This window comes from Gopherus flavomarginatus, chromosome 8, assembly GCF_025201925.1.
Source record: "Gopherus flavomarginatus isolate rGopFla2 chromosome 8, rGopFla2.mat.asm, whole genome shotgun sequence".
In the NCBI taxonomy this organism is placed as follows: Eukaryota; Metazoa; Chordata; order Testudines; family Testudinidae; genus Gopherus; species Gopherus flavomarginatus.
The window spans coordinates 96,669,128-96,696,201 of NC_066624.1; the positions used below are offsets into that span (position 1 = coordinate 96,669,128).

Here is a 27,074-nt window from a genome sequence, read left to right on the forward strand (position 1 = left end):
ATTAATTATCTCACAGTAAAAAACACACCTTTTTGGCAGTGAAGATATAGTAGTCTAAGTAAAAACAACAAGGCATCCGGTGGCACCTTAAAGAGAGATTTATTTGGGCATAAGCTTTTGTGGGTAAAAAAACCTCACTTCTTCAGATGCATGGAGTAAAAGTTACAGATGCAGGCATTATATAATGACACATGACAAGATGGGAGTTACCTCACAAGTGGAGAACCAGTGTTGACAGGGCCAATTCGATCAGGGTGGATGTAGTCCACTCCCAATAGATGAGCAGGTGTCAATTCCAGGAGAGGCAAAGCCCCTTTTGTAATGAGCCAGCCACTCCCAGTCACTATATAAGCCCAAATTAATGGTGTTAAATTTGCAAATGAATTTTAGTTCTGTGGTTTCTCTTTGAAGTCTGTTTCTGAAGTTTTTTGTTCAAGAATAGTTACTTTTAAATCTGTTATAGAATGTCCAGGGACAGGGCCGGCTCCAGGCACCAGCACAGGAAGCAGGTGCTTGGGGCAGCCAATGGGAAGGGGTGGCACGTCCGGGTCTTCAGTGGCAATTCGGTGGTGGGTCCCCTCAGTCCATCTCGGAGGGAAGGACCAGCCACCAAATTGTCGCCAAAGAATAAAACGACATGGTAGAGCTGCCATCAAAGTGCCAACGTTTGCAGCTTTTTATTTATTTCTTTCTTTTCTTTTTTTTTTTTGCTGCTTGGGGTGGCAAAAAAGCTGGAGCTGACTCTGCCAGGGAGGTTAACATGTTCACCTACTGGCTTTGTATGTTACCATTCCTGATGTCGATTTGTGTCCATTTATTCTTTTACATAGGGACTGTCCGGCTCGGCCAATGTACATGGCAGAGAGGCATTGCTGGCACATGATGGCATAAATCACATTAGTAGACGTGCAAGTGAATGAGCCCTTGATGGTGTGGCTGATGTGGTTGGGTCCTCCGATGGTGTTGCTAGAGTAGATATGGGGACAGAATCTAAGTGTTATTAGATCATTAGTGTAATAATAAATTACCTGGAAGGGACAAGATAGAGTCCCCAGCAGCAAATTGCTGACAAGAGAGAGCATATCAGACATTAAAATGAGAGAAATTGTAGGATTGCACGTAAAAAAAAAATCTATTGTATCACTAACACCACTGGAGTCCTCTTTTGTCCCATAATGCAATAAAAATTATCTTCTCTGCTGGCATGCTAGGGTAACAATCACACTAAAGCATTAGGTCTCAAAGTACAGCAAAAGTGGACAGAGTACTGTCTGAAAATGAATGTAAGATCTTTCCATCAGAGGATAAGATCACACTACCTCTTCGCATTCCAAGAAGCTGAGAACAGAGAGAATTAGTGACATGTCGAGAAGTGACTAGATTAAGTATGTTTTGATATACACACATTACAAAGAAATCTTGTTGTTAGTCATCTTAGTATAGACTCTGCAACAAACACAAAATCATTCTTTGTGGAGACAGAAAATCAGCTACTAAGTAAATAACATTTTTATTCTGAAATTTTAAACTCCTTCATGCTCTAGCATTGAAAGAATAAAAAGGAAAAATAGCAAGTTTGGCTGTAGTAATGATCAGACTTTAATTTTAGAACATTACATTTTTTCTGTCTTTGTTATGATTATAGTGACTCCATATCTCTTCTCCTTATGTTTTGAATGTCAGGGTTTGCCAGCCTTCCCATAAACACAATTGAACCTAGAAATTGAAAGAGTATTAAATATGTTTACTGGTAAACATTTCTGTGGATTTCAGTAACAATTATTAAGAATAAGAACATTTTTTTCATCTATTCCTACTTTCCCTCGTCAATAGAAAATATGTCAGAGTTAAATGTAATGACACAAACAACATTAAATTCTTTCCCCCTATCTGGCCACACTGACCCTGCCAGCCCTTATTATTTGTATGAAGAAAAAATCCTATGCTAAACATATAAAATTTCATTTATATCTAAGCTACAATTGTATGGCTTAGAGTCCTTAAGATACAGTATTTTGTATCATACACCATACTGTACATGCAGAAAATGTGTAGTTCTGTAACCGTGATTGCTTTTTTTCCTGTGTACCAGAGATTTGTATTATGGACACTTGTAGTAGAGACTCCATATTTAAGGTTACTTTCTAAAAGGGCCTAAAATACAACAGAAGTTCCTATTTTTTCTCTAAAATCAGGTGACCAATCAGTGTGAAATTTCACTGTTCTATTTTTTGTGCTTTTTGAGTTCTCTGCAAAGTTTTTGGTTTGTTTCTCTTCAGAAGTTTTTAATAGGAAATCTATGTATCTGAGCTCCGACAGAAGTTAATCCACAGTAGTCTTAGCTTTTATTGTTGAACGATCTCTCTTTTAAAAAAGATCATCATTGCAAAATTCAATAGAAAGGTGCATCCTGACTAGATCTGGTGCAGCAGGTAAGTTTTGCATGAGTAGATATACTGTTAAGGGCAGCCCTGCACAACTCTTAAAGTGGGAAGGGCCATATTATTCCAAAGAAAACAGCTGAGGGCCAAACCCCCCTGGCCTCGCCAAACCCTCCCCCAGCGCCACCAAGCCCCCTCAGAACACAACACCCCCCAGCTCCACCCAATCCCCCTGAAATACTCCTCCCCCCAGCATCACACACCCCACGGAAATAAACCTTCCTTCCCCAGCACTGCCCCACCAAAACAGCGGTATTGAATCTTGGTAATATGTTATAGCAAGCCCCTAACGTAGTATAATTAAGGTACAAGAAAAATGCCTTTTTGCTAGAAGTACAATAAGATCTTCCCCCAACTTTGTGATCAATTGCCCTGTTGAATGAATGAGGTGTGAATGAGGAAGGTGTGGAAGGCAGGCACCTCCAGACAGCTGCAACCCTTGTAGAGGGGATGGGAGCCAGACCAGTAGAACAGGTCAGCCATTGGCTCCTCGCTCACCTCCTCAGGCCTCCACTCCCCCGGCTCGCCTACTTACCCCCTGCCACTGTCTGCCCAGTCTCCTCCTCAGCTCCCACCCCCCCGGCTCGCCTACTCAGCCCCCACCACTGCCCGCCCGCCTGCTTGCCTCCTCAGTCCCCCACGCCCCCGACTCGCTTCCTCACCTCCTGCCACTGCCCGTCCGCCTCTTCAGCCCCCCTCCCTCACCCACCGCTCGCCTACTTGCCCACCGCAGGCCTCACAATGAGCCCACCTACTCACCCCCCGCAGGCTGCACAGTGAGCCCATGCGGACCGCATGTGGCCCTCAGGCCACATGTTGTGCAGGCCTGGTTTAGGGTAATCTTAACTATTGTTCTTCTTCTAACTGAAAGTTTATGCACTGCGAACACAAATCTTAACAATACTTCAGTACATGTCAAGTTCTTGGTATCAATAAGTCACAGTAGTTTTGCATTTTCAAAAGATTTATTAGATCAACACAGTAAGTTACTTTAGGCAGTTGGAAAGAAATATTACAACTTTGATGGAAAGAGTTTCTTCTGGGCTAACCCATGGGCAAGGTTAAGTTTTTGTCATGGTTATTTTTAGTAAAAGTCATGGACAGGTGGCGGCATTAAACAAAAATTCACAGAAGCCCGTGGCCTGTCTGTGACTTTTACTAAAAATAAGGTTGCAGGGGGAGAAGCTCATTGCCAGGAGCTCCAGGCCCATGCCGCCCACAGCAGCTCAGGGTTGGCAACTCAGAGCTCCAGGGTTCCCACCACCTGTGACAACTCAGAGCTCTGGGGCCGACAGCTGGGAGCTATGGTGCCCCTGCTGCCCAAGGGCATGAGGCTGAAGCAGAAAATGTCACGGAGGCCTCAGAAAGTCACGGAAGCCATGATTTTCATAACCTCTGTGACGAAATCTTATCCTTACCCATGGGTTAGACATTTTACAATGATGAGAGGGGTAGCCATGTTAGTCTGCTCAAATACGTCTGTTAGTCTATAAGGTGCCACAGGACTCTTTGTTGCATTTTATAATGTATGCACTATTGTGCCTTAAGTCTCTTACTGTTACTTGCTGACCGCTCCGGTAACTCAGACTACCAACCCTGGGGAATTTTAGTCCCATCTTTCCACTGCCCGGAATAGTTTACCATTATTAAATACTTTTTACTTTGCCTCAGGAACTAATCCCTTTATGGTATGATCCTTGTGACTTCCTGCTGTTGCCAAAGGCCATTTCAATTTGACTCTAGTATTATACATAGTAAAATCCCATTTTTCTTCCCTATTGAAAGTCTCTTTTTGCAGTGAATTCACTACTCAGGAATGGTGTAAGATTCAAAATGGAAGTCTGGCTCTGAGAGAGGAAGTCTTTGTTAGAATCCTTTCACAGAGCTGTCTCTACATCTCCTCCTCAGAGGCTACTCAAAAGGCATTGGTTCTCATCCATGGCAGACCCTGCTTCCTTGACATTTATAGAGCATTATTAAGTTATTATGCAGTGTGCTGTGTGCTCAAACTTTTTAAAAATCTAGATAGTAGCCCATTAGTAAGAGGTCATCTTTCCCATTTAATTAGAAGAAATTTTTGCCCACCATGGTCCTGGAGGCTATCAAAAATCTCATGTAGCTTCACTGGTTCTTTTACATGTGAATTCACTGAAGATTTCCAGCTTGGATAACTTATCTTGGAAGACAGCATTCATATAAGGCCAGGAAAGGACATCTCTTCACATTGCCCAGTTAGGCAGTGTGGGTATTTAGCATTTTTGTCACCATGCTATGCAATATTGTGATACAATGTTCCTTATCCAGAATCTTATCTCACACAGCAATTTATTCTCCTGGTCCCAATAGAATTTTTATCTTCATTATAGCCATGGCTCTTCCTGGTGGCCATCCATCTAGAATTACTCTCTCAAGTCGATATGAGGTTGGGTCTTTTATTTAATTTATTTATTTATTTTGCACATTTGAGCTTATCTAATTTTGTTTTAAAATGGAAATATCTGAGACAGTTATTTATATATTCAGATTCCTCTCCCAGCAGTCCCTGGTTTTCACTATTTATGGGAGTCCTGGAAGCTTTTTACCAGTGCTGTGTGTACTGGCAAAAGATTGAACCTAATCAGCTGACATCTGACATGGTTCAGAATTACAGAAGGTTAATACTCCTGTTACATGACTGGGACTGGTGTCCACTAACTGTGATGGCTACTGTTATACTCCTATCACTCCACGTCACTGTAATATCTGAACACCTTTCTTTAGAGCATTAAGTGACATAATTAACCTCTATGATGTGAGGTTTAATGTCTATCTCATCCTCTCTCCAGGATGAGTGTTCAGACAAGTTGTATGTAGGAGGGGCAGTATAGCAGCTTCCAGGAAAGGGGGTGATTTTGTCAGAAGACCAGGAATTGATCCAAATATTCCAAAATAATCACACTGTTTTATAGAATTTGGCCCATTCACGCCTGATCTAAATAGGATGTATCAGGCCTATATTGGTCTTCAAATGCCTATCATTATGACAGATTTCCTGAAACTCCTTTCCAAAGTTGCTATAACAAAAAGTACTGATTGTGTAATTGTTAAAAATAACAGTAATTCTTCCTCTTTTATGGAGCCATTACCATCTTCTATAAATGAGTTGTCACTCCTTTTAATCCCTAATTTAAAGGAGTATCTTAGTTTTGACATATTAATTTCAGCACAGATCATAAAACAGTAGAGATTTTCATTAAACACTGGTTGTTAAAAGTTATAGCTTAAAAAAAAAAAAGAGGAATTTTCCCCTGGTATCTCCCTGCCACACACACACACACACTTTTGTGTGCTGATTGCTATCATATGGCTCTGTAATACAAAATAATCAATAATCACTGCCATGTGTAATGAAATAAAGGAATCAAACATGTTTATTCTGAATGGCATGATTTCCCATTGCATCAATGCCGCATGCTCCTTTAGTTCCTTTGGTTCATGTAGTTTATGAAATGTATTTGTGCTAAGGAATTTGCACTACCTAAAGGTTAAAATAAAAACTGGTATCACTCAATTAAATTCTATATGTGGGAGGGATGGATACGTGGTCTTAGCTTTGAATATTTCTGGAAAATAAGTGTTCTATTTCTGTTTTTATATTTCTGTTTATTTGGAAGGGGTTTACAGGATCTCACTTTAGCAGAATCATTTATGACGAGCATGAAAAATAATTTGAGAAGAGCTAAAGCTAAAATATTAATGCAAGAAGCTGACCTCAAACTTCTGCTGGGACCTAATGCCTATAGGATTATGGAGTCTATTATTATTTAAAAATAAAACATTCTTAAAAGAAAACTGATTTCACATAACTTCAAAACAACAGTTTTAGACATAAATCTTATCTAAAAGATACTTATAGATTCTGTCATGCCCAACTTTTAAATAACTGTATTAGCCTCAATGAACAAACTTTCCTCCAAAATCATTAGAATAGGAGTTCCAAACTCATTCTCTGGAAATGGCTGAATTACATTTTTTTAAATTAATACGCTTAGGTAAGGGCTACAAAGCTAGGGCAATATATTGCTCTCAAGCCACACAGTAGATGCCCCAATGGTATGTCACTAGAAGTTTTGCAAAGTGACTGAGGGGAAAATATGGTACTTAGGTAGTATCAACTATTTTAGTTAGCAAAGTTAAATGTTGCATTCAGCACCACTTGATTTGGGGAAGAGGTGGAGAACGAAAACCATGTTTAGGACTACCATAAATTCAGCTCTTTATTCTTTTCTGCGCACAGAACCCAACAGTATCCATTCTCTGAGCCCCTTCTCTTGGAGGTACAGAGCTCAGAGGACAAGCATTAAGAGACAGGAAAAGAAATGAAAACACTACATGTTCTACTGCTAATAGCAGTGTACTTTTAAAAATGATGTGGATGAAGCCAAAGGCCACTCGCCTTTGTCCAGTCCTCCTATATTTCTCCCTGCCTACATCCAACCACAATATCTATACATGCTAAGTGAATATTTCTGTTGATATTTATTCAGACTTGAGAGGTAATATTCTACTGAGATGAATGGGATACCTTTTGGCCATACAAGGCCAAATTCCTTTCTCAGTTATGCTGCTGTTAATTGACATCAGCATTATTGTCAGCTCTCATGTGATGGGATTTACAAACCCCTCCCTAAAGTAGAGGCAGGGGAAAGGCTGGAGTAGTACTGGACCAGGAAGCGCTGCCCCTCAGGCACTGCCGAGCATTTGTCTGGGGAAATGAGCTGTATAAAAAGAACTCCAGCAACCCAGACAGAGGGGAGGAGAGAAATCATTTCCAGGAGGAGGAGGAGGAGGAGCTCTTACTGAGGAGGTCTTGTAATGAGTCTTTCTTCCACTTCCTTGAGACACCACCCAAGAGGCAGGGAAAACCATGTAGAGGGCACAAAAGGGTTGCCTGTATATGTCAGCCCTGACACTCGGGGTTTGAGGCAAAGGACTGTAATCAAAGAGCAGCCTCGCCCCAAACTGAAACACCAGGTGGGGTAAGAAGTTGCCCACAGGAAGGTGAACAGGAGATGGGCAAAGCAAAGGTCAGCCTGTCCTGTCACACTTGGCTAGAACCTGGAGGAGTGAGAGAGCCTGGGATTCCCTACCCACCTGAGATTCATCTATGCCTAGCTCTGGGACAGGCAGGACTAGGGGGTTACTGATAAGAAAGCTGAGCCACCTGAACCCTGTTCTGACACATTGAACTGAAAGGGACTAAAGCAACAGGTCCTGACCAGTAGACCTACTGGCTGAATGGACAACCGTGCTACATCTCGCAATCTTATTGTGACATTGGATGTTTTTCTATCTATCTTTCAATGGAGCTGAAGCTAGCAAGATGGCTGCCATTTCCCTACAGCCTATCTGCATGTGGAAGGGAAGTTGGGTAAGTGTTGCTTCTAGGAAAAGGCTAAACTGATTCCATATTGTTTTTACTCTGCCATTATCACTTGTATCAATGATTGCTAAAAGTTTAAAGTTCTTTCTGTATATCTGTAGCTCATCAATCCTAGGAAGTAATGTGTGTTCTATGTGTGAGTGTGAACCACGGTGCATGAATTAGGTCAGTGGTTCCCAAACTACATATCATCCACCTTTTCCTTTATTGACAGGAAACAAACTGGGGGGAGAGAGTCAAGACAATTATAGAAAAGAGACAGCAGTTTTCCTGTCTTAACAGTTGAAGTGAGGATAAGCAAGCAGCCAGGGAGAGTCATGCAGTTTGTGTGCATTAAAAATTGACTTTTCAACCTGAAATTATCCCCCACACATGATGGCAGAAGATTAGAGGTGAATTAAAAAGTCAAAAGACAAACCAGAAAACATGATTTGATTTTTTTTTTAAATCTCATGATTTTGGGATAACTGACATGATATTTGATTTCTTGAGGCTGGCAATGCTACGTCAGTGAAATTATTCCAGATATACAATAATGTAATTTAGGAGCGAATCTGACCTATTTCTTTTGTCTGTCAATGCAGGAAGACAGCACTGCCTTCATTCACATTAGGAAGGTTCTCTTTACAACCAGAATGGTTAGAATTATTGATTCTCATATGAGAGAGGGAGCAGGTCAGAGAACAGAAAAAGAAAGCTGAAATTCTGCAGAATTTTCAACTGGTGTGGGGTCTGGATTAATAGATTAAACAAGCCACATCAGGCTGACAGGCCTGAGTTTGAAACACATATGTGAGAAGATAAAATGAAGACAGAGAATGGTCTGTATATGAATATATGTGAAATTTACATACCTTGTTAAAGAGACACAAATTCAAACCAACAGCTTTCCTAATTTCCTTATTAATAGTACTTTAGATTTTGTAAAGTTGTTTTGATTTTAACAGCTTTATTTTTACTGTTTATGTTTTTCTTTTTGCATTTCACTTATCTTAGATAATGGTCAGACTATGCAGTAAGAATAGGAGTACTTGTGGCACATTAGAGACTAACAAATTTATTTCAGCATAAGCTTTTGTGGGCTAAGGCTCACTTCTTCGAATGCATAGAGTGGAACACACAGACAGAAGATATTTATATATACAGAAAGCATGAAAAGTGGAAGTACCCATACCAACTGTAAAAGTCCAATCAATTGGGTAGGAATACTTCCACCTTTTCATGTTCTCTGTATGTATAAATAACTTCTGTCTGTGTGTTCCATTTTATGCATCCAAAGAAGTGAGCTGTAGCCCACGAAAGCTTATGCTGAAATAAATTTCTTAGTCTCTAACATGCCACAAGTACTCCTGTTCTTTTTGCGGATACAGACTAACATGGCTGCTACTCTGAAAAAAGACTATGCAGTGTTGTTGTAGCTGTGCTGGTCCTAGGATATTAGAAATATAATATAGGTGAGGTAATATCTTTTATTGAATCAACTTCTGTCGGTAAGAGAGAGAATCTTTCGAGCTTACACAAAAAGCTTGTCCCTCTCACCAGCAGAAGTTGGTCCAATAAAAGATATTACCTCACCCACCTTGTCTCTCTAATAGTCAGACTAATCAGTTTCACTTTTATTTGTAATTAGAAGTTTCATAGTCCATTTCACTTCCTTGTTCCCCTGCACTAGTACAGTGTGCTGTCCTGTTTGGGTTGCAGACACTGCACAGGAATGTTCAAATACAAACAAGAACATTTTTTTCTTAATTTTATTATCTTTCATATTTTCCCCATAAAATCCACATTTGGGGTTAGTGCTATCTGACACATACCCCTCTGAAAAATCTTAGGAGCGAGAGTGTAAATGCAATAACCTTACCTGTTGGATTATGTTTCAGGATAAATAGGAATGGGCGGTTAGCCACAAACTGGTTATGTGACATACTCATGATTGCTGCCATATGCGTGCCTACAAACACAAAGCAATAGACTATCTGTTAGGGATCAATCCTTAGACCAGCACAAAGTCTAAGCAGAAGGTTCAGGTGCTGGAGGAGTGCCTTTGGGGTAAAGAAGGCATCTTCCGTCCCCAAGCCAAGGAAGCTGCTAAGAAGCCACCCTGTGTGCAGCGGTGGGAGCGGGCGGAGGGAACTACCTGAAGCCAGTGACTGAAACAGCTCTGTTATTTTCTAATGTCCAGCAGATTGGATGATCCACTACAGAGAGCATAAGCAACGCTAGGCTCTGCACCATATAGCCAGTCACCTCCCCCTAGGATAAAGGAAGGAACCACACCCATTCTGGTACCAGAGGACTTCAGTGGCCATGGAGGATGAGATGGATTTCTACATCACAGATTAGAAGTATCAGTCAGTCATTCTTACAAAAGAGAATTTGCTATAACAGATCAGACTATTGTCCCATTATGTCAGGTGTCTAGTATATGGTGCAGTAAGGAGAAGTGATGTATCTATGTAAAATGCCTTTCACTCAGAGTCACACACACTGGATGAACTGCTGTTCTTGATTACCAAATAACAAATGTATTTTAACTGGCTTTTTTCTTTAGTTACAAATCATAAAGTCAACAGCGCAATTACAAGAACAAATCCCTCATCTATTATACAGCTGCTTTGTAATATGACATTTTCTTTGAGGACTTAGCACAAACTATTAAGATAATAACCTGCTGGAGATATCTTGAGACTAACTTCTTCAGCTCAAAATGTGCCATTTCATTTTAAAATTCATCTGAATGGAATATTGTAACTATAGTCTGTTTTAACTATAGTTATTACCTTCCTAGCAGGCATCTGTCAAACTGAAAGCTTTAAATGGCCCATTTAAGCAGTGATATATGTGCTCAAGAACAATGGTTTACAAGTGAAAATGGGCTGGTTAAGAATTAAGATATGATACTGCAAGACTCCGTCATTAAAATAAAATCAGGGTATCTTCTGTTTCATATTAACATCCTTGCTAGATACAGTAAATCATCTCCATTACAAAGGTCTTCAGGAGCAGCCCCTGGACAATATGGAATTTTGCCAGTCCTAAAAGCTAAAGCAGACATTATCATAAAGACAAGATGAACTTTTTCACGCAATGTAATACAAATACAGTGCACAGACTGGGCCCAGCAGTCTAGGGCTTACTTGTTACTATGTGAAGGAGCAGAATTCAAATCCTTTGCTCCTGGGTCAGCAGCAGCTGGGAAAACTGAGAAGACAAGAGCACTCAGCCTTTGCAGAACTGGGCCTTTTATCACTCCTTAGCCACTTTGAGAGTGACATTGATGAGCTCTAAAAGAACCATCTTCAACAGGCCTTAATAAGAGGGATGGTTGTCACAACACTGGGCATTTTGGTGGGGGTAGTTAATGGTTTTGAGATGCTTTGATATTAAGATGCCCCCATCACTGTAATATCTGAGCATATCCCAGTCAATAACTTGCCATCAAAATACCTAATATTACAACAATCATCCTTCTGATACAGAAAGAAGTAAATGCAAAAACTGAGAGGGGATATTTAGGGTTTAAGAAACACTTGGGAGGAACACTATGAGGAAAGAAAATGCAGACAGGAACCAAAAAACCTAATAGATGGTATACTTGGTTTGAGAGCAACCTCTGACTTCCTGCAGATAGTGTTATAAATATCATATGCACTATGTAATTCAATTAGTGTTGTTCGATCCAGGGACGGATTATTTATTAAGTACTTAATATAGAGAAGACTTTCAAGTAGCGTATCTGGGAGCTATGAATTCATTTAATAGCTACTAGCAAGCAGATTGCTTTCAATATTCTTCTTCACTAAGTGCTGAGTTGAGAAACAATGCACCTAATTCGCCTCTCTCATACACTCACAAACAGCAAGAGTAATTGCATTACAGTCCATGAAGGTACACAATGCAGAATTTGCTATTACCACCTAACTGTTAGCCGTGTTTTTAGTATGTTAAAAATTCAAATCAAACATATATTAAATTAAAACCCCATATATTAAATTAAAAAGAAAGAGTCCAAGGTGTGTTTTTTCTAGGACCTAAATGACACTTAGAAAACAATTCCTGCAGAGGAAACCAAATATGAAAATACAGACTTTGACAGTGGCTTTAGCAGTAGTCACTGCTCCACCCAACACTAGGGACTAGAGGGGTGCTGCAGTGATAATGGCCAGAGGCATTGTGCCTATGAAGGAGACTCAATTAAAATGCTGCCAGGGGCATTTGGTGGGGTGCAGAGCAGAGCACCATACGATACATAGAATGGAATGTGTATATAACTACCCAAAAGCTGGCCTTGAAAATTTTCTGTTGGTGTGGAAGGAGGGTGAGGAGATGACAACATAGCCAGGCTTCAACCTCACATCCATTTTATGGGATCAGGGGCCCTGGCAGTGCTGTGATTCCCTATGCCTTGCATTAAAGAAGAGCAAACATGAGATTCTGACTTCTCACTACACAAGTTGCACTACATTAGATCCTTTTGTCCTTCCTCTATCCTCGTTGCACTCGTGCATAGACATGCATATTTTAAAAGTGTGCTGACTTTGAGGGGTAGGGACAAGGAAAGCATACTGAAATTCGGAATAGGTACAGTGTGAAAAATCTGCTTAAAAACAAACAAAAACAACAATAGAAATCAGCACAGTGATTTGCATGACCTGCATTGATACCTGCTGAGCCTTTCATTTTGTAAAAGTTGCCTTAAAATCATTTATTTTGGATCCCCGCTGAAGTAGAAGTCACCAAGGGAGAACAGGTGCCTTTGATTGTAAACATACTGAAGAAAAAAATATCAAGTTATAGTCAAATATGTGAGTAAAGACTGGATTTTTTTATGTCTGATTATGGGTTGAGGAATGAAGTCCAGACACACATAAGCCTCTTGCATGCATTTTAATAATGTAATTTGAAATGGAAGAACCATGGGTGAAAAGTGCACCCAATGATTTGCATCCAACATTTACTAAAGATCCACTTGCATCAAGCTCAGAATACATCAGAGTCATAAGTATTTATCCCGATAAGCAAAGCAAATCTTACTTGAGGATGCTGCAGCTTCACTGCCATCTTCATTGACCTCAATACAAACTTTTTGGATGGCTTTAGAAATGTGTATGTCAGATGATTCTGAAGGGGAAATATATAAGTTAATACATTTTACATTTAAAGATAAAGGCTCATGCCCAATGCTTAACTATTAAAATCAGAAGACCCTTTCCATGTTCATTTCCTAGACCCTCAAAAAATACATCCAAGATTTCCACCACCACCCACTCTCCCATTAATGTTTGATGAGTTAAAGGGTGAAGAAAAAAGAAGCAAAGTCTAGGCTGGGGGAGAAAATATACCATATACACTTGTCTGTAGATACACACATATATTATTCATGTAATATAAGGAAAATGGTCTTGTTGGAACACTGGGATCTGAGAAATCTAGGTCTTAAACAATTTTGGGTCCATTCTGTGTGTGTGTGTGTGTAATATTTTCCATAAATTAGGAGTCCATGAACTTCAAACCTTAGATCTTCTATACATTCAAAATTACAATTCAGTTGCTCCCCATATTTTAACATCAATCTAAGAATAAGCCACCCTGATGTAGAGTGAGGAAAAAATTTGCTTCTGTGTTCGTCTGTGCACACAGAAGTGTGCTCGCATGCACATGCAGTTTTGCCTTGAGTATATATGCACTGTAAAGTACATGGTTAAAGTACATTATAATAAATGGTGATGACTACTGAAAACAGAGATAAAAGTTTCATAATTGTAATATCAGAACTATTAATCACTGCACCTGTTATTCCAGAAAGGTCGCAGCCGCCACTAAATATCTCTGTTACATTGAGGGAGTGCAGCGTTTCTTGTAAGTTCACTGTCTGTTCTATTTTAAACCTGTGGAGCATATAGAAAAGAGACTCATTGTATAACTATCAATATTCTCCCAGTCAATAAATGATTATCAATGGAAGCAGCAAGCCTAAAGGTTAGATCAGGAGGCAGGAAGATAGAAAATCTAGGTTATATCCCCTGTTCTGCCACTGATTTGCTGTGTGCTCTTGGGCAAATCGTTTAACCTCTCCGTAGCTCAGTTTCCCAATCTATAAAGTGAGTAAGTAGTTAAAGGCTACTTGCCCACTGATTGTAAAGTGCTCTGAGCTATATGGATGAAAAGCACTATTTAAGGCTTTGATAGTACTACTATTATGATTTTGAACAAGGGAGACAACGCTTAAAATTATGAAGAAACCAGACAGAGGCATTACATAGTCGAAAACTCAAGAAGTAAAGTGTCATTGAGTGCAGCTGAACTTACCAGTGGATATTAAATAGTGCAAATCTTTAATTTAATGTTAATTTGTCAATGTAGTGTTACTAAATAAAGCACCTTTTTAGATCGGTGATGGCTAAAATAACCATATGAGGGCTCACTTCCAAGCCAATGTTCACGTTCTGCTCTGCCCTCCAGGAAACCTGGGTTCTCATTTTGCCAGGGTCATTCACAAAGAGAGTGTGAAGTGGGTATAAAATGCCACCACTTGTGCAAGTGAATGAAGAGTTTTCATCTGGTAACATTTCACACTTACTTGGAACAGGTGTAAAGTTCTCACAAGGTATAAGGTAGTGGAAAATCAAGTCCAATTTGATCCTGTGTTCACTGACACCAATGACAAAATTCCCATTGACTTAAGTGGGAGCAGAATCAGGGCCTGATATCAGTAGGCTTTCTTGACTATTTTTGTGTCTAATCCCTAATGCTTCCATAAACAGGAGATTAGAAGGGATAATGAAAAAAAACAAAATATTGAGCAGTACATTATATACCTAGGGAGGCTTATTTCTACGTCTTCCTCTTGTGTTTCAGAAAACCAGTCTTTTATCAGCTGAGCTGTAATTAGTTTTTCTACTTCTTCTATAGTTACATCTTCTAAAGGAAGTGTTAAAACTAAGCTGAACTCCTTCCCTTTGTAAGGTAATTCCAACACCTGGTAGCTCACATTATTGTCAGAAAAATGACCTAGAATAAAGACAAAATCATGGGCTGCAGTAAACAAACTGCAACCACTAAGACAATATATATGATTTTATGGTCACCATGCAGACATGCATATTTTACATTACCAAACTTTGTTCTCAGCTGAAGATGCATCATTGGTATCTTAGTTACAGAACCATCTCTCTTAGTAAAATCCATCTCATGGGTAGCTTCTGCTTTGAACTTTTGCTTCCAGTCTCCTTTGAAGTAAATAGCATTCACCAGAATAAGCCTAGTGAGAGGACCAAATTCTTCACTTGAAATGATATTTTTTATTTTGCCTATCGGGGGGAAAAAGGACATGAGCAAAATTTTCACACACTATAAATACCAGCTAGTCTACTTTAGATGCAATTAAAATGAGCGTGCATGTAATATACAGGCTGTGATTTTAAAGATTCCCTGTTACGATAACACACTGAAAATAAGGCTATTGCACTCTGACAACAGAGAATAAATAGTTTGTCGTTACACTTTTGTACCAGTGAAGTGAACGGGATTTTGCCATTGATATAAATGGGAGCCAGAGCATGTTCATTATGTTAGGAGGGTTGTGCGTATAATTTGGAATATAATACTTTCCTGCAGAGTTCCAGGTTATATTGATATTGTCACAGTGCCCTGCACCTGAATGGAAGATTTATTTTTCAATGAACTTTCATCTTCCCCTTATAAAGAAACACTTGATTCATAACATGAAGGTTAAGTGATGTGAGGGTGTCTATCTAAAAGGAGGTGTTAATGACGTGAGGACAATTTAAATGCCAACATTAACCATTTCATTGCTTGTTATTTTAGCAGAAACAGCAAGCTAATGGGCTTCTCCATTGCTGTTGAATGTAGCAGCAGATATTAGGATGAGTACAGGGGGCACATAGTTGGTGTCAATAGTTGCTTTGGTAAGGAATGAGCAATTCAAATGCCTTTTGCCTCCAAATTTAAAGTCAGCTCTCCACCTGTCCGAAAGGGAAAGGGGAAGAACTCTCTCTTCTCCCTGATACCAGACCCCTAAGTGACTCCAGAATAACAGCAGCCTCTTCATCACTTACCACTCCTGGATACCAAAATCCCCTTTTGTCCCATACCCAGCTTCCAAAACCTCCAACTTTCCCGTGGCAACTTCTTTGGTTCAATTATTCAATGTCAATACAAAATGTGCAGCACATCAGAGTTAAAATATAGGAACAGCATAAAATAAATGGAATGTTATCAAACTGAACAATGCACAAAATACCATATTAATTGGAAAAGGAAGGTCAGAGAGGGCTTAGAGGCAGAGTTACATAATTCTGTGGACCCTGTTGTAAAGTTAAGGCTGACTGTTTCACATTGGACATGGGGCTTTGGCTGCTAGCTTCTATATTTACATGGAGTATCAGAGTTTATTTAGCAGCTGTATAGTGTTCTGAAAATTACTAGATTTTACTAACATGTATTAATGATTTACAGTAAATGTGAGAAATGGAACACTTGTTATTAACAAAATAAATAATCATCTACTTGGCAAGGAGTAATGTGTAAAAATGCCGTACTAAATAATTGTATTAAGAAATGCTTCACATGGCTGTGAATTAAAAGAAGATTATTAAGTTAGCAAACAGCCTGGCATTTTTCTCTTTTTAAGGGCTAGTTGCTGGTCTTAATAACAGGCTATACTGGAAACAAGGTACTAACTTCCAGATTCCTTCTTGCGAAGTCTCATATCTGCCACAGATCAATGATACAACCACCAACCTGTTCTATATATTTTAGGGCATTAAAAGGGAGGAACTTAACTAGCAAACAGTGATTTTATGAAAGCTGTAGAGAGAGTTTACCATCTGTTTTGTTTTCCACCCAGGTACTTATGGCCTCTGTGCAAGCTTTTGTGTCTTGGAAATTCACCAGTTTTATAGCAGTCTGAAAAAATTCCTTGTTGCTATGGAGATACTGTTCTTTTACAATGAATCCTTCTTGAAGGTAGAGGGCATTGGCAAGATTAAATGTAAATTCTTTCTTTTCTGAGGTGACAGAGAAAAGTGTCTGGAGCAGAGAGAATTCTTCACCTAAGGAAAATAAATGTTAATAGTAGCATCTTCATTTGAAGAACATAAAACAGCTGCGTAATAGCGTCGTTCTCCATATACAAAATGCATTCCCTAATCCCCTGAAGGCTCAGGTGCAGTACAACTAAGGCTGCTTATGTAAATGAGCAGCAATATTCTGATTGTTTCCTTTATGCTAAATGTACATTTTGAAAAAAATAGGAGATTCAGAGACCCACCACCACCACCACCAGCACCACCACTCTGTCCTCAGAATACAGGCCCTTTCTACCCAAGCTATCTTGTAAAGGTAACTGGTAAGGTGACTAGATATTCCTGAAAACTGTCAATGGTTTTAAGGCTTCTTCCAACATCCCTGTCAATGTTATAAAAAATTATTTTTGTGGCACAAGCCACCTGCAGATGCAGGGAAGTAAGCTACAGCAAAATGGTTCAAGACTGGAAAATTCTAATACTACCCCCTCCAAAGTCTGATTCTGAAAGTGACGAGCATTGCTTGTTGGGGAGGTGAGGGTAGAGAGAGAGAAGTAGGAACTCTTTTTGTTCTCTCTCCCACTCAAAACTCTCCTACGCATACCTCCTACACTCACTGAAACCATCCTCTCTCCTGGTCCTCTTGAGTGAAAGGCATAAACGTATTCTATATAAGGAACAACGTGCATTAGACTATACATACAAGGTTAATTCACGTCACCATCTTTAGAACAGAGACAAATTATGCCCCTCCTTACTCTCACTGGATGTACCTTACTCCACAAGCAGGGCCAGTGAAATCAGTGGAATTATACCTAGAATAAGGTACTACTCAGCATGAGTAAGGATGGCAAAGTCAGGCTCTTTTAACCTACATGCTCCTTCAAAGGATAGTATTGAATGAGCAAAGCATGAACTAAATCTATTTAAAGACAGGGCGAATGAATCTCATTGGTACACTAATTAAATAGATACTATGAGTTGAGTATTCCAAGTGTTTGACTCTGAATGCTTTTCAGTATTGGTAACATGACTGATAGAGAAGATTTTTGAAGCCACTTTCACTCAAACAAGCTAACCTTATCTTTCTTGAAAGACACTGCAGGGGACGGATAATGAGGGCACCCCTACCGAGTGTAGTTACACTTTAAAAATCCACAATGTATTGATTACATATTTGATTTCTTAAAGTTCCCAGGCCAAATGCATTCCTGAAGTAACTCCACTGAAGTCACTCATTACATCAGGGCTGAATTCTGGCCTCTGGGAGTCATTTAATTCTATAGTTTAATGCATGTAAAAAATGCAGCTTGCAGCGTATCTTCCCTCTTATCTTATGTTCCAGGCTCAGCTCATTCTATTCCTCTCCTGTTGTGTCACATTTTTATAACAACACGGAGATATGAAATCCATTTAGTGTTGTAAACACCCACTCTAACTAGTTTCCGTTAGTGCCATAATGCATTGCATAGGCATTTTGGAAACATCCCTTTCTGCCAGTGACTAGCAGCACGACATGTGGCAGAGGTCAGAGACTTGATTTTCTAAGTAACTTGTCTGTTTAAATATTTTCTAAAAAAATAAAAATGGTTAATATTCATCTGCTTAAATGAATGGATTTATGTCATGCACTGAAGATCTATGAATGTGCTATAAATGCCCAGCTGTCCCTTGACAAGTCATTATTCTTGGGAGTCCATGGAAAAAGACCATTGTAGCAAACAAAGTGCTGCAATGTTAAAAAATGTACTTTTCACATAGGATTTGACTGTAGCTCAATGATCTCTATTAGGACAGATTGGATTAAAACTATTCAAAGCAATTAAAATTGACTTACTACATTTCCTGGAACCTGTAATTGAACACGGGCTTCAATTATTGCTACTTCTAGCTGTTAAGAATGCAGTGGTTTTTGTACAAAATGTACAAATTTTAAAATCATTTAGCCAACAAATTTTTGCTAGTCTTTTTCATTGTAGAATTACCTATTGTAGGTTTATTTTTGAAACTTATAATGACTTTCCTATTACTCTTCATTAAGATGATATTAAATATAAATAAGGAAGTGGAGGCCAGGGGTGAGTGGCTGGAGTTGACTTCTTATACCCCTTAGGCCAGATTCTGTTACTCTTAACTCATGTTTGGGAGCACTGCACTCCGTAAGTAGTCTCGAGACTTCAATGGGATGATTTATGGATCAAGGTGCTATGCAAATTGTATGTATAATGTATTAGGCCCTACCAAATTCACGGTCCATTTTGGTCAGTTTCACGGTATAGGATTTTAAAAATCACAAATTTCATGATTTCAGATATTTAAATCTGAAATTTCACGGTGTTGTAACTGTAGGCGTCCTGACCCAAAAGGCAGTTTTGGGAGGGGGGGTTGCAAGGTTATTGTAGGGGGTCATGGTATTGCCTGTCTTACTTCTGTGCTACAACTGGCAGCGGCTCTGCCTTCAGAGCTGGGCAGCCAGACAGCGGTGGCTGCTGGCCAGGAGCCAAGCTCTGAAGGCAGCACCGCTGCCAGCAGAAGCACAGAAGTAAGGATGGCATGGTATGGAATCCATGTCAGTGACTGAGCTGGCTGCTACGGAAGAACCTGTTCTGAGAACAAGAAACGTCCATGTGATCAGAAAGCAATTGTGGATCAGAGATGGTAGCTGCTGGCCAATGTCCTCTATTTACCCTGTTCTGCATCTTAGATATGTCCATTTCTGTTTTACTAGTTAGCTTCATTAGTTTGAGTGTGATATTTGATTTGTGTTTTAAGATAAGAGAATGAGATCTAGCAAAAGGAGCTAGTGCCATATGACAGTGATATAATCATTCAAAACCCTGATCATCATGTCATGTGACATGAGCTAGGTACTAAATGCCAGTAACTAACCAGCACTCCTGTGTGTTTCACCATCATTACACAGCATAAATGACAGTAGATCAAGCGATACTCACCATCATTATTTCCTTGCAGTTTCAAAGCTTGTGTTATCTCATTAAGTGCTTTTCCCTTTGCCCCCAACTGCACTGTTCCAAGAAGTAAAGCAACACCAAGCGGCGAGTGTATGATGTTCTCCTCTTCAGGAGAACAATGGAGAACTTGGTAGAGATCCACTGCAAGTTGTGTAATGCTATCAGCCATAAGATTAGAGATGGGGCTGCAAGTTGAGGACATTCCAGCTGTAATCAAGAGAAGGCTTTGAAATAAAGCACTTCTCATTGTAGTACAGTTTATTGCAGCGTTTTCCCCTCTGGAACTGAAATCATATTACAAAAACCAGAATAGTGATTTAACTTCACATTACCACACTTGTCTGAGAAGTTATGTTAAACAGCATCTAGCTCCTTCCCATAGTTCTACTGGTCAAGTTCTTTATCTCACCCATAAATTACACACCTAGTATAAAAGAAACTTGTTAACACTAGGAAATGTTACCTTTGATCTCTAATAGAATCTTATGTAAATTATCCCTTAAAGTAAACTCCTATACCTGAAAAGAGATTTAATCTTGATAAACAAATACCTATATAAGAGTAGGTTAACGTGAATATTTAAAGATTATTTGCAAGTATCATTCTGTGCAACTTTTGCATAATGTATGAAGTGTTCCCCTGTTAAGTTCACTATTTACCAGAGTTAGAAGTTATCCTTTAACAAGTCATAGGAGGGGAAAAGGAATGTCCTTTACAGTAACTCCTCACTTAAAGTTGTCTCGCTTAACATTGTTTCGTTGTTAGGTTGCTGATCAGTTAGGGAACATACTCATTTAAAGTTGTGCAATGCTCCACTCTTACGTTGTGTGGCTGTCTACTTTCTCCACAGCTGGCAGCCTCCCTATGCACCCCCCCGGTGCCTCCCACCCGCCGGCAGACCCCACGGATCAGCACCTTCCGCCTCCTCCCCCTGCCTCCTGCCCTCAGCAATCAGCTGACTTGCAGCATTTTGAAGGCAGGAGAGAGTAGGGAGGAGCAAGGACTCGGCGCACAGGCTCCCCCTCCCTCCTCTGTCTCTTGTCAGCAACAATCAGCTGGCTTGCAGTGTTTAGAAGGGAGGGGGAAGGAGCCAGGGTGCAGGGTGTGAAGTAAAGGGGGAGGAGGTGTGAGGGAGAAGAGCCGGGTTAAGGGTGGAGGCTTAGGGGAAGGGGTGGAGTGGGCAGGCTGAGGGTTGAGCCCCCTGCCCCTGGTGCTTGCAGAGTAGAAGAAGCTGTCCTGGAACCTAATGCCCCCTCCCCCATTTACATTAATTCTTATGGGGAAATTGGATTTGCTTAACATCGTTTCACTTAAAGTCGCATTTTTCAGAAACATAACTACAACATTAAGCGAGGAGTTACTGTATTCTGTACTATACTCATCCATTTAATTGATGTTAGCAACAATTATATACACACAGCTATATTACTACAATTGTACATAGTAAAAAATACCAAGCTGTGCTTGATTTTATCTGGAGTGGAATATAGAATCCAAATGGAGATGGTCTGTGGCTGCAAAATATTAATCTGAATCTTTAATTTTAGGGTGTTTGGATCTGGGATTTTGAATCAGTGTATTAAGATAACAGGGGGCCATTTGTACAATGCAGAACAGAGATGAACTTTCAGACTCAAAAGTGTGTTTGAATCCAGGATTTTGATGTGGGTCACTCTTAAATTCCAGGTCAAATATTGCTTTAGAAATGTAGCCTCATAATACAAATGTAATTTGAATAGACCTGGTTTTATAAAGCACCCTTCAAGTCTATCACAAAAACCATTTTACTAAATAATGAATTAAATTCTGGCACAGTAATACAGCAGATATTATAAAACTTAAAATTAACTCACATGAAGCCCGGAATTCAATGGACTCCTTTCTGCTCAAGAGTTACTTTGGAATTGTTAAATTCCAGCTGTGCAAGCACCAAGGGCAGACAAGAGGGAGGATACTTCTAATGACGTCAGCATTGAGTATAAGCCTGAATCATGTTAAGAAACTAGAGGTTGGAATTTTCAAAGGAGTCTAAGGGATCTCCCTTAGGCTGCTTTGAGCAATCTCAGCCTAAACCCCTAACTATCCATTTCAACTAGGCTACACTAAATTCATAATCCAAAGTCCACTAAAAATCACTGGATGTTTTCCATTGAATTTAATGGCTTTAAACCCTAACACGTTAAGTTGCAGAATTATATTTTGAATTCAGTTACAATTCCCCACTCCCATTCCTGCTGAAGTCACTGAAAGCACTTCCATTGATTTCAATGGAAATAGCAATCAAGCCCATACTTACTGCTTTGTCCTACCTTAAGAAAGCTATACTTGAAAGGAATTTGGATTAGGCAATAATAAAAAAACACGCTTACATAATTAAAAATATTTAGTTGTTTTATGCTAGCAGCAACCAGTAATGTGTTTCCTGTTTCCAAAAGCAATTTAAAGAATTAATGTATATGCTTACCTGGAAAAACAGTTTCACCTCTCTCTCCACCCTTCACAGTAACACTATACTTAAAAACTGGTTTGCCTTGAAACGAAAAAGAAAGGGCAACAAGGACAAGGACACGATTCTATGTTTATCATGAAAAGCAGCATGATTAATGTACCAAAACCCGTAACAGGTGGCCACAAAGTTTATTATGAAAATTTGTCTTTCTAAAATGTGTCAATATTAATTGGGATGTCTTGCCTTATGTAAGAAATTAATGGAGAGAACTGTGTTTCAGTTTAATGGGATGACAGCATAACTCAGAAACGTGACCACCGTTCTAATGTGCCCTTCTGATCCTCTTAGTTTACCTTGAGAGAGTCTGCATTTGAAGCAGAACTATGGACTATGCTCCTAAATTGACCCATAGAAATAATGGTTACTTTTTCCACATGATTTCACCTGCAAATTGCAAATACATCAGACATTGTGGCTGTTTGTATTTTAAGCATGACTGGGAGGGGAAAGGGGACAAAGGGTTACATGAGTTTAGCCGCAGTCTATAGTAGAATAGTCCAGAGCATTGGGAGGTTCTTGCCTCCACAAGGCGCAGTTCTGCCTGGAGTTCCCCATTTTGCTGGGGCAATGATTGAGGGAAGGCTCCTTATTCCATCCTCACACACACAGTTCATAAGGGCTGGCAAAATTTTAGCCTAAACAGTTTAATGCAACAAGCAGTGATAAAATACTGTGACATTATATAATAGATATAAGGAATACGTGACAGTGTGGTGTAGAGGTTTTAGGGTGTGTCTACACTGCAATTAAAAGCCTATGGCTGGCCCGTGACTTAAGCTCCTGGGATTTAGACTCAGGGGCTGTTTAACTGCAGCGTAGACATTCAGGCTTGGGCTGAAGCCTGGGCTCTAGGACTTTGCAAATGTGGAGGGTCCCAGACCTAGGGCAGCAGCCTGAGCCCAAATGTCTACAGTTAAACAGCCCCTTAGCCCAAGTCTGCGGGTGTGGGCTAGCCATGGGTGTCTAATTGCAGCGTAGATGTACCCTTAGTCATCCTGAGTGTGGAACGGGCCCATCACAAGTTACACAATTCATCCAAAATGCATGCCAATAAAAAAATGATAAAATACTACCCCAGTCAGACATTTGACATAGCCTGTATGTACTACAGAAATAGTATTTTAAGAAGTTTGAGAAAACAGTTAGTGCCAATATTTATTATTTCTATAAAGCCAGGCTTCCTTAGTACAGAACCACAACTGCACAAGCTTTAGAGGAAGAATTTTATATATAACATATTGCCTAGCTTGCACCTCAGAGCCACATGACTTTGGAGACAAGGGTGGGAGTAGGTTGCCTTCCATTTCTAGAAGCATTTCTATGGCAGATAGCTTTTTAAAAAAATTGGCTTCTGCTTGAAGCTAGTCAGTTCGGAAATTTAAGTGGAACTGAGATCAGAAGAAAGTTAATTCATGTGACTCAGCACCACACATTTGACAGGGACAGTATCCTTTGCTCTATCAATGCTCTCAGCCTTGTTCACTTTTCCTTCAGCTTTTCATGAAACCACCTCCATGCCTTCATCCACATGGACACCCATGTGTGGTACAGCTCAAGCTCATCTGCAGTGCCCTGGCCCTGCCACAACCAAATTCCTCTTGAAGACTCCTGCCATGGTGCTGACAGTGAATTAAAATGACCTGTATGTGAGGAGCATGTTGTGCTTGTTGCCTATATTCCTCCTCCATGGTCTACTAAGGGCACTCACTCAAGGGTTCTCAGAGGCCCATGTCCCTCTCCCTCCTGATTGTGGTTTTCCCAGGCTGCACAGTTCCCTACCTAAACTGTGCTATTTTCAGCAAGCCAGACTGCCTAAACAAGCTAGCGTCTGCACTTTGCTTTCTCCCCAGAGGCTAAAAAGAGTATAATTGCCACAGTAATAAGTTACCAGATCTTTCTAAGCAAGCACATTTATTCTTAAGGTGTGAGCATTATAAAGAAAACATATGAAAACAATAAAAGAACATACACACATACAAAAAGTTTACCAGAGATTACCCCCCAACTCCAATCTAGTTCTCTGATAGGTATCAGTGCTTCAAAACCCACATCTGGATTTCCCCCATGGTTACAAGTTCATAACTGTCTCAGATTCAAAGCTACAATGAATAGCTCAGTCATTCCTTTATACAGCTTGGGTCTTTGATCTTGATCTCTTGTAACAAGTAATCAGCATACAATGGCCCACCCTTGAAGGCACAGCTTCTATGGGCTGAGTTTCGGCATAATCACAGGTGGGAAATTTGCATTCACCACCCCCCTACAGATTCCCCAGGGAAACCACTTAACACACTTGGTTCCAAAAGTGCATTCTTGTGTGGCACATTGTTCAATATAGTCCTTTGAACACGCTGGTCTCACATAGCATCCCCTCTCCACCGAGGGGTTACCTACAATCCCAGCCCACAATAAAACAAACCATTCATACAATGGACCCCAAAGATATTTAAAGTTAATCTAATAAGGTCTCCCAAGGATATTGCAGGAAAAGGCCTATCTTTCACACCTGTTTCCTTTCCCCTAAAATCCATGCACTTGTCTATCCTTACATTGTAAGCTCCTCAGAGCAGAGATCATGTTCAGTGTTTGGAAAGCACCAAGCACATAGTGAGCACGACCATAAAAACACAGTAAGCCATGATAATAACGTGGAATATGTGAAATGGCTGCGGGTAATTTTTTGATATTTTATAAAATGCCATACACATTTATGATGCTGTATAAACAAAATGCAGGCAATGTTATAGTTCAGTTAAATTGATCTTAGGCACTACCTGTTACAGTAAGTAAATAATTGTCAAACAGAAAAGTCGGATTTTTTAATACACTGCTTCTCTTTAGAAATAAATTTATACTCAGGAACAAAATAAAGTTTACAAACACTCAAAAACAGGAGTACCAGTTCTTCTAGCTATAAAAGTGTTCTGGAAATTTATTCTTCACATTCAAGGTCTGTAGTTTAATTGTTTTGTACGCCTGTGCTTGACTTATTGGTGCAATTGTTCACTGACATTTATTTCCATATTGCCAAGGTGATCAGAAACAGCTCTGAAAGGAAGATGTTGAGTTAATTATACATATGCTGTATTTATAAGTCTTTTTAGTTTTAATGTTATGACTATTTATTAATGTCACTGCAGTGTTCTTATAGAGCACATTTTGTTTGCTTTAAATCACTCTTATCATGAGTTTATCTAATGTTTTGAAATTCATAAGGAAAAAAAACTGGAGTTCCTCCTACCAGTCAAAACTAGCATTCTACCCCTTTAAATACTTATGCACACGAGTTTATTTACACACATGTATAGTCCTATTTAACTCAGTGGGGAAATCACATGTTTAACAGTTTGCAGGATTAGGCCTGCAAAATGATCCAAATTAGCAACCCTTTGCATGTGGAATGGCCAGTAACTTCAGGCAGATTTTTTTCTGAAAGGCTAGTTGTGCAGACAAACATGCATGTAGTGCTCTGATTGACTTCTGTTACTTCAATGAGACTTACATGAGTAAAGTTATTCACACTCAGTACCTGGCTGCAGGAAAAGGCCCTGTAAATACTGTGTAAGGAGAAGGTCCCAAGCAAATACTGACAGACTTGACCCTAAAGGTAGGACTTACTCTGTTAAACTGTTTGTGGCAAAGTCAGCTTCATTCTATATATGGTATTCTTTGCACTTACCTTCTTTGTAACAACAGGAAGGTTTATTTTTCTTTCATCTTTGCTTGCTTCTTATTTCTTATTATCTTGCCTTCGTTGCACATTTGCTCACACATTTGCCTTGTTTTTTGTTCACGATCCAGAATTTCTTTTGGGAACAGACTCTTCTCATCAAATATAGCTTTCAAGGCTATAAAACAGGACAGACATTCACATCAAAAATCAATCATGTTTGGTAAGATGCACTGTTAAAAAGAAAGCCACTAGAGGAGGGGGAAAAAAACAGAAACAAAACCAGAATAAATCTGAGAGAACAATACTGACTTTTTGCTTCCAGATCTGCTAAGAGAAGTTTGTGGATCTTTGAAAATTACTTTACATTTTGCTTTTCCTTTTTGGCTTAGTCTGTACATTAAGCATTTAGGCCCAGATTCTGCAAAGAATGCCCTGTGGATAGAGTCCTGTGCCTACATAGTCTACTCATATGGAGCGCTCATTCTAGGATCTGCACCTTAAAATTCCAGTCTGCCTCTGAAGATGTGAAGCTATGAACCCTGTAACTGAGAAGGAGAAAGAACAGAGGTTGTTGTGTTTTTTAAAAACAAAACAATAAAACACTGTTCTTTTAATTTATTTTAATCTCTTTACTGCTGCTAAAGGGTCATAAAAAGCTGAAATCAAATTATCCTGTATTGAAACAAAAGAATTTAAACTGCTAGTTGACTGTCTGCATGACTGAGCAAGTGTATTCTACAATCATGTATTTGGGCGCACAGCTGTCTGGTCTCCAGGGATCTCTAGTCCAAGATCAAGGACCAAATTCTGCCCTCTGCTGTGTATATGTACCTTCCATTAAAATCAGCCCAAATGAAGCATTAAACAGTATTTCACTGAGTTGCTACCCTGATGCCTGAGAACATCTCTATGAGTAGCTCAGAGATGGGAGGCATACCTGGACCATTCCCATGGAAGAAGAGACACCCAAAGAATTCATTAACTTGATAAGGCTTTTATATATTCCTATG

The 27,074-nt window shown here is 39.6% G+C and overlaps 1 protein-coding gene across 1 annotated transcript; it reads right to left on the reverse strand.

The window, feature by feature from the left end:
• Window positions 1–1,583: 1,583 nt before the first annotated feature.
• SERPINI2 (serpin family I member 2) lies at window positions 1,584–26,409 on the reverse strand. The gene is made up of 10 exons (XM_050966057.1): window positions 26,071–26,409; window positions 21,736–25,439; window positions 19,865–20,166; window positions 16,710–16,937; window positions 14,979–15,173; window positions 14,682–14,874; window positions 13,654–13,751; window positions 12,898–12,984; window positions 9,725–9,814; window positions 1,584–1,716 (listed from the first exon to the last, which is right to left on the reverse strand). The coding sequence occupies exons 3-10, from the start codon at window positions 20,127–20,129 to the stop codon at window positions 1,640–1,642; spliced, it is 1,233 nt and encodes a 410-aa protein (XP_050822014.1). The 5' UTR covers window positions 20,130–20,166; window positions 21,736–25,439; window positions 26,071–26,409; the 3' UTR covers window positions 1,584–1,639.
• Between the last annotated feature and the right edge of the window lie 665 nt (window positions 26,410–27,074).

Bases quoted from the DNA above. Each gene is read 5' to 3' on its own strand.
- SERPINI2 (XM_050966057.1), bottom strand. From the start codon at position 20,129: ATGAGAAGTGCTTTATTTCAAAGCCTTCTCTTGATTACAGCTGGAATG. The intron at 13,752-14,681 runs GTATATAATGTA...TATGCTCCACAG, and splicing joins GTAGAAATAAGCCTCCCTAG to GTTTAAAATAGAACAGACAG. The intron at 1,717-9,724 runs GTAAGGTTATTG...TTCAATTTCTAG, and splicing joins CCTGAAACATAATCCAACAG to GTTCAATTGTGTTTATGGGA.